Source organism: Pan paniscus, chromosome 9 (assembly GCF_029289425.2).
Source record: "Pan paniscus chromosome 9, NHGRI_mPanPan1-v2.0_pri, whole genome shotgun sequence".
NCBI lineage: Eukaryota > Metazoa > Chordata > Mammalia > Primates > Hominidae > Pan > Pan paniscus.
The window spans coordinates 7,546,699-7,555,527 of NC_073258.2; the positions used below are offsets into that span (position 1 = coordinate 7,546,699).

Sequence of the window (8,829 nt, forward strand, 5' to 3'; positions counted from 1 at the left end):
ATGTTCCTTCCCAATGACACCCAGTTTCACCCCTCCTCCTTCCTGTTGCTGGGGATCCCAGGGCTAGAAACACTTCACATCTGGATCGGCTTTCCCTTTTGTGCTGTGTACATAATTGCACTCATAGGGCGCTTCACTATTCTACTTGTGATCAAGACTGACAGCAGCCTACACCAGCCCATGTTCTACTTCCTGGCCATGTCAGCCACCATTGACTTGGGCCTTTCAACAGCTACCATCCCTAAGATGCTTGGGATCTTCTGGTTTAGCCTCAGGGAGATTATCTGTGATGCCTGCCTCATCCAGATGTTTTTCATCCACAACTTTACTGGCATGGAGTCAGCAGTCCTCATGGGAATGGCTTATGACCACTTTGTGGCCATCTGCAACCCGCTACGATATAGCACCATCCTCACCAAAAAGGCTGTTTCTGTGATTGGTGTTGGTGTGTTAGTGAGGTCATTTATGTCTGTTATTCCATTTGTTTTTCTCCTTTTGCGGTTGCCCTTCTGTGGGAATCACGTCATTCCCCACACCTACTGTGAGCACATGGGTCTTGCTCATCTGTCTTGTTCCAGTATCAAGATCAATATCATCTATGGCTTGGGTGCTATTTCAATCCTAGTATTCGACATCATAGCCATTGCCCTTTCTTATGTGCAAATACTTCACGCTGTTTTCCATCTTCCTTCCTGTAAAGCCCGACTCAAGTCCCTCAGCACATGTGGTTCACATGTGTGTGTAATCCTTGCCTTCTATACACCAGCCCTCTTTTCCTTTATGACTCATCGCTTTGGCCGAAATGTGCCCCGCTATATCCATATACTCCTAGCCAATCTCTATGTTGTGGTGCCACCAATGCTCAATCCTGTCATATATGGAGTCAGAACGAAGCAGATCTATGACTGTGTGAAGAAAATATTCTTACAAAAATAAGAAATTGAAAAGGAATAGCATCTAATACATATAAGAAGGACTTTTTGAGCACAGAAATACCTTCCTACAGTAAATTTAAGCTTATTTGACAGCTCCTTCCTGTAAGTATGTTATTGAATTAAGAAAGCTAAAGCCTATGCTTTGATATTCAATTTATATGATAAATGAATTAAGAAAGCTAAAGCCTAAGCTTTGATATTCAATTTACATGATAAATGACAGTCAATCAGAATTTTTGTATGTAATTTTTATCAATTATGGCAGTAAATTTAAAGTAGGATTTTAGAAAGCGTGCCGTGTTTTGTGCACTATCCACCTATGTCATTCATGCAGGTGTTTTCATGTTTCTCGCTCCTTTATCTCCAGGCCTGTCTGTATCTGTTTCTCTCTTCTTACCGTGCATGCCATCCTATCTTTCCTTTTTGTTTTTACTTCTTTTTATATCTAGAAATACCAGTCATTTTTATTCCATAATAAAGACTATATTATGATATATTATTATTTTATGAAGATTATTAACATCCAAAATTGGTTCTATGAACTTAATACTGATTTTGGCCACGAAAAGACAGTGAGAAAGTAAATGGAACCACAAACAGATTCATTATAAATTTTTGTAAAATTTGTTATAAATATATTTAGTTTTTTTATGGACTAAACCGTGATTTAAACATAATTAAGGAACCAGTTATATCCTAGAGAGATCGCTTGTTTTTCCCTCCATAGTTTTATTTGTTTTCTAATTTATTTTTAGATTAATCCTGCAGTTATTTTCTTCTTTTTCCTGCCTTTACTTATATGATTTTAATATTTAAAAAATTTGGGTTTATTCCTAGTTCTGTCTTTAATATATGTTTAATATATGTTGTATCTTTAATGTATGCTTAATGTTCAATGTTCCTTAATTTCTTTATGTTATAAATATGGCCTATTTCATAGATTAAGCATGAAGGGCTTAATTATATACTGTTTCTAAAATAGTTAGAATAATGCTCTGCATGTTATCTATAGTAAATACGAAATAGTTGTTCGCCATTACTAGAGTCATCTTATTACTTGCATTACAGTGTTTTTTAAATCCTGATGCTTGACAACATTGTTACAATTAGAGATGTTTATATTCATAAAATTTCATTTTATATCATATAATATTCCCTGAAGTTGGGATCCAGCTAAAGGACAATTAGTGTTAAATGTATACATATATGTATTCATTGTAGACACACACACGTAACTAACATGCAATTAATTTAAAATTTTGTGAAAATTTGATTTCCTTGAAGTTCTTATCGGAGGGAAATTGATAAAAATGCCAATTTTTCATAAGTCCATCATAAATTAAATTTGTATTTTTCATATATATGTTTTAACGTAACCTCTTAGTCTCTAAAAAGAGAAATATACATTCGGAAATAATTATTTACAAATTTATTCTTATCTTCCTACATCTGTAATATGAGGAAAGCTGTCTTCACAATATTTTGTAATCTCAGCTCATATTCTTTTTTTGTTTGTTTGTTTATTTGTTTTTTGTTTTTGAGACAGAGTCTTGCTAAGTCACCCAGGCTGGAGTGCAATGGCACGATATCGGCTCACTGCAACCTCTCCCTCCCGGGTTCAAGCGATTCTCCTGCCTCAGCTTCCCGAGTAGCTGGGATTACAGGCGCCCAGCACCATGCCCGGATAATTTTTGTATTTTTTAGTAGAGACGGGGTTTCACCTTGTTGGTCAGGCTGGTCTCGAACTCGTGACCTCAGGTAATCCACCTGCCTCGGCCTCCCAAAGTGCTGGGATTACAGGTGTGACCCACCACGCCCAGCCTGCTCATATTCTTATAACCTCACTTCTATGTTCCTCTTCTCAACTTTCTATTCCTCCTTTCTTGTTTTTAGGTGATGACTCTATTTGTAAAGTCCTTTTTTCACCAGCCACTTGCAGTCATCTTTTCAGCCAATTTTATTCTGTTAGATATTTTCATTTCTGTGTCTGCTGCTATTGTCTAAATAGTGTTAATAGTAACTGGCATATGATATTTTGAAATTGACTACATTCTCCATGCCAAATATCTCTCCCAACTTAACACCCTTCTTCATCCTTATTCTGTGGAGATATGCCAATTTTTTGATAAAATCTACAATACAAATATACATAAAGCTTAATATAACAACTTTCAATTGTTGCCCATCATCCTCTCTCCCCTGGATGGTAGGAAACTTGTCATTTATTTATTCCTTCAGTGACTCACAATGTAACTCACATGTCTACTCAATAAATGTCAGCTGAATGAATTGATCTAGTTTAAAATAAGAAATTCATGTGTTCATAATTACTCATCGTATACTACAAGAAAGTTGGTACTAAATGTATCAATTGGTGTAAGTTACAATTGGAAAAAAAGTTTTATGCACAAACAGGCTATAGAGAAAATGCACTGAGAAGTAAAGGACTTAATTCTAAAAGCAGTGATTGAGGGAGTGAGGGCACATATTCAATTAATTTATTCATGCAAAATGAAATGTAAATTTGTAGATTACCTTTGGCGAGTGTTTCTACTGTTGTAGAATAATTGTCTTAAAAATGCTTATAACCATTCTCCTGGTTAGTATGCCTTGCGTTGCAAATTTTTAAAAAATTGTGTAAGTTTACTTTAACTGTAATGAAATATATTATTTCATATAACAGTAAGCCCAGTGTTGGGCAGGATGCAATACTGATTGTTTTAGCAGCCCATGACATAATTAAGGATTTGCTTTCTCTCCAGTCTTTTAGAAGTTAAACACTTCTATCAACAAAGATATAGGCATCTTCTTTTCATGACTGATTGTCCAGAATTAGGTTGTATGACAATTTCTAAACTTGCCCCTGATAAGGAGGTTGAATTTACCATTACTGTTGTATACGAATCATCTTAGGTAGGATAGGTTTCTGGTAATCAATGTAATATGCCATGCATCAAGTGATTTAACTTCTCAAAATTTCTTCACGGTTAATTGTAATTTATTCATTCAATATGTAATTATAAAGAGTATATTCAGTGAGAAATATCTTTTCTGAAGATACAAATGTTAAAAGATAAGTATGGAAACTCTTACAAAAATAATAAACGTTCAGAGATTTGGCCAGGTGCGGTGGCTCACGCCTGTAATCCCAGCACTTTTAGAGGCCGAGGCTGATGGATCATCTGAGGTCGGGAGTTTGAGACCAGCCTGACCAACATGGAGAAAACCCGTCTCGACTACAAATACAAAATTAGCCAGGTGTGGTGGCACCTGCCTGTAATCCCAGCTACTCAGGAGGCTGAGGCAGGAGAATCACTTGAAACTGGGAGGCGGAGGTTGTTGTGAGCTGAGATCGTGCCATTGCACTCCAGCCTGGGCAACAAGAGCGAAACTACAACTCAAACAAAACAAAACAAAAATAACAAACTTCCAGAGATTTACATATAATTATATCTATGTAATCATAGGTATCATATACATATTACAACTTGCAATTTTAAAATGTTGAGAAAATGTACAATATTGTGGAATAATTAAATGAGCATATATTACATATTAAGATGATACACTGATAAAATCTGAGAAAAAGTTTCACTATTTTATATTGAGTGAAAATAAGAGAAATTAAAAAAATTGACATTCTTTTAAAGGCATAAATGTGTACAAAGATAAAGGGAAAATATTTTAGTGTTAGTGATTAGTGATTTTTATAAATATATTTGTGTGCATTTTATTTTATTATATATATTTTTTTCAAATTGACTAAAATAATAGGTGTTATTATATAATAAAATTATATAAATAAGAAATAAATATAAGTATAAAAGTGAAGTTGGTTGCCTAGAGCAGGGGTCCCCAACCCCTGTGCTGTAGACTCGTAACAGTCCATGGCCTGTTAGGAACCATCTGCACACCTGGAGATACTGTGGTATACTGTAGTCTAAAATGTAACTAATCTTTTTCCTCCATAAATAGTCCCCCTTTCTTTGTAGTGAGTTAGTCAATTTGCGTCAATAATTAATCATTTTGTCAACAAATTTTTCATGAGACAACATTGCACACATCACAATATTAGGTACCATAGTACCTATCTATGTTCTATGTAATGGTACACAATGATCTATGTAATGATTTCAGGATTTTGCTCCTTAGTAGATGAGGTATTTCAGCATTATATTGTATAATGTTCCAAATAAAAATAATGTGTGTTATAAATGTGTAAGAAAGAGGGGAGGAAGAAGAAAATGGTGGTGGGAGGCATGAATAAGGTGATCAGGAAGGAATGCATAATCAAGCTTTATAGAAGGATAAGTTAATTTCTCTAGGCAAATAATAGGTGAGTACATTCTAGGACAAGAACAAGAAAATATTAGAAACACATGTCTTTGACTTAGCTTATTTCAGTGCATTTACAATGTGCATTCATTCTAATGAGGCTCTTTACAACACGGTAGAAGCAAATCAAAATTTTTCTTCTGATAGTTCTGTTACCACTTGTGCCATTCTGATTATTTCTATATTTCCAACCCTCACTCATGCCTTGAGTTAATACTCACTTCAACGCTCCTTATTCTTATGTTATGATTCAAATATAGTTTTGTTTTGTCTTGTTCTCTGTCCTAAAAATTCCACATGAAATCAACCAAATAAAAGATCAAACAGTATATATGATAAAGAATATTTTAGGGAGGGTGCTCAAACTTACATTTTTATTTTAGGCTTGATGATTGGACATGTCATTTTGTATGTACCAGTTTTATATATTTTTTAAAAAACATTAGCTTTTATTTCTTTTTACACAAATATGAGATGGTTATGAAACACAAACAGTGCCTTGAGATTGAATGCCCATCTGAACATTTATTTTTTGTAAACTTTTTCTGAGGAACTGCACACTTTTGATTACCAGAGTCAGGGAAGTAGGTTTAAGTTATAACCAAATTCTTTTAAAAACAGGTGCCTCCTAAAGTGAGGGAAACACAAATTAATTCACCTTACTTCCTCTCTAAATAACTTCTTTCAGAGTTTCCCTTTTATAATGAGTATAAAGGTGAACAATTTAAAAAAAACTTTATCAAATGACCCAAGCAAAGTGCTTCCTTGTTTCTTTGACTATAAGTCCTAACTCTAACACTGAAGATTAAAAATCTTAAGAGCACAGTTTTATAAGTGTCTGTTTAATCTTTACTCAACAATATTTCTGTTAAATGAGTCTATTTTGTATGTAATGGCAGTTCAATTGTGTTTGTTCTTTTTTGTTTGTTGCTTGTTATTGTTACATTATTTTGTTTCATCACTTCACAGATAGTATTTAATGAATACATTCCTTTAAAGAATACACACTACTTTATTTATATATTTTACCACTATCAGATATTTGACTTTTAAATTTTTCCCATTATGAATAAAATCAGTACAAACGTTTTTATATATGTATTTGAGTAAACATAATTACTTATTTCTTTTGAGTATTTACCTAGGAGTAATTACTGGTTTATAGGTGATATAGTTTGGTTGTATCCCCACCCAAAATCTCATCTTCAATTGTAATCCCCATAATCTGCACATGTCAAGGGCAGGACCAGGTGGCGGTAATTGAATCATGGAGACAGTCTCCCCCATGCCGTTCTCATGATAGTAAGTTCTCACTAGATCTGAGGGTTTTGTAAGTGTCTGGCATTTCCGTTGCTTGTACTCACTCTATCCTGCCACCCTGTGAATAAGGGGCCTGTTTTTCCTTTACCTTCCGCAATGATTGTAAGTTTCCTGAGGCCTCCCCAGCAATGCAGAACTATGAGTCAATTAAAACTCTTTCCTTTATAAATTACCCAGTGTCAGATAGTTCTTTATAGCAGTGCGAAAATGGGCTAATACAATAGGGGATAGTTAGCCTGAATAGGCTCTTCCAGTTGCCAAACTGTTTAATAGTTATTCTGTATCTTTATGAACACTCAGGATTAGAGGTCTTAATTTTAGCCATACTGAATGGGTTGTAGGGTTGTTACACTGTGGTATGCATTAGCATTTTTCCTGATGAGTAGTGGTGTAAATTTTTTTCTTCTACTTATTAACTATGTTCTTCCTTTAAGGTTCCAGCTTAAGTTTGGCTCTTTTTTTATATTGAGTTGTTTGTTGTTTTTTATAAACTTATAGTAAATTCATTGCAGTATTTTACTGTATTATAAGTACTATAACTGATATATAATATATATCAATTATATTATATATTATATATAATATATATATAATGGAAACATCATATCTCAAGCAGTGGCTTCCTTATTCAATGTCTTAATGAAAATTTTGATAAGCAGCATACTTGTATTTAAGTATGAGTTTTCATTATTTTCATTTTCCATGATTTGTTTTATGACCAGTTAAAATATTTTTCTAATCAAAGGTAAGGTATATTATACATTGAAGGACCTTCTGTGAATTTTTAAAATAATCACAGAATTTTAATGAATAAGAAGCTGGGAAGCAAAGTGAGATGGCATTTAATTTTTTTTCTTTTTTTTAGATGGAGTCTAACTCTGTCACCAAGCTGGAGTGCAGTGGCACGATCTTGGCTTACTGAGACCTCTGCCTCCCAGGTTCAGGCAATTCTCCTGCCTCAGCCTCCCGAGTATCTGGGGCATTTTAATTTTGCATCATTTTTACTTTTCTCATTCTATTCGAACATTCTGCATTTTGGACCTCATGGAAGGAATAAAAATAGAAGAAAGAGAACAAATATACAGAAACTGTTGGGTTTTGAAATGCCATGGAAGGAATAAAAAATAAAAGAAAGAGAACAAATATATAGAAACTCTTGGGTTTTGAAACCGTAGCATAGGAAACCAGATTTAAGTATTTCTCCTATATTACATACATTTTCTTTACAAATTTGATGCTACCCAGTGATACCTAGGGATAGGTTGATGACGTGGGGAAGGATACTTGGAGGAGATGAAGAAAACGTAGATAGTAATGGAATCTGCTTGAGAAAAAAATGTATTTTATGTCGTGTCTTTTTAGGGTAGGCCCAGTGATGGCAGTAAATTTTGAGTCCTCTTTTGTTTTAAGCTTTTAGGAAGAAAGAAGATCAGGTCTCTATTCCTGTTAAGTTTAGCAAAAGGACAAAATCCCCATGTTGGTATGGTTGCAACTGTGTGCACAGAGCATCAAAATAACTTTACAGAATTGTTTCTGACACTTACAATTGAATAACAACAATAAAGATTCCACAGTAACACAGTATCACAAAAGAGCATGGAATCTGAATTCTTGAAACATTTTAATTGACTCCAATTATGTCTTATAATCTCAAAGTAGCATAGAAAACACATAATCTGAATGTGTTTAGGAAGGCAGCAGGAGGAAGACACTGACAGATGATTCGGATGGAAATAAGACAACTAAAATCAACAACTTCAAAGGACTAATGATGAGGGCATAAATTGTTTAAAGCACATCTCCAAAATTTTCAGCATTACAGATGAGTTTAGATACATCTGGAAATGGGACGGCATCTAAAACAACTGTTTATGTTTCTGCCATGTCAGTGGATTGGAAACATAAAGTTTTACTTATGAAACAAATTTAAAAAAACTACATTTGCTTCATTATTGCTTATTCTAGGAGTGCCTATTGCTTAAATGTCTCAGAAAGCATAATTTTTTTTCAAATTTAATAGTAACAGTGCCACATGCATGTTAATTTAAAATATCATGCTGAAAGGGTACAGTTAATATCAACCATCCTTAATCCCAGCCAACCTAATCTCCAGTTCTATTTCCTGAATACATTCACTATGAAATCTTCTAGATGTATATTCTGGCACTTAATTATACATTACCTTATGATGGGTTTATTTAAAAATGTGGTGATTCATTCTGTTCAAACTGGATTTATT

The 8,829-nt window shown here is 33.9% G+C and overlaps 1 protein-coding gene across 1 annotated transcript; it reads left to right on the plus strand.

Moving 5' to 3' along the window:
* LOC100974227 (olfactory receptor 52E2-like) lies at positions 1–936 on the plus strand. The gene has a single exon (XM_003819024.1). The coding sequence runs from the start codon at positions 1–3 to the stop codon at positions 934–936; it is 936 nt and encodes a 311-aa protein (XP_003819072.1).
* Positions 937–8,829: the final 7,893 nt, after the last annotated feature.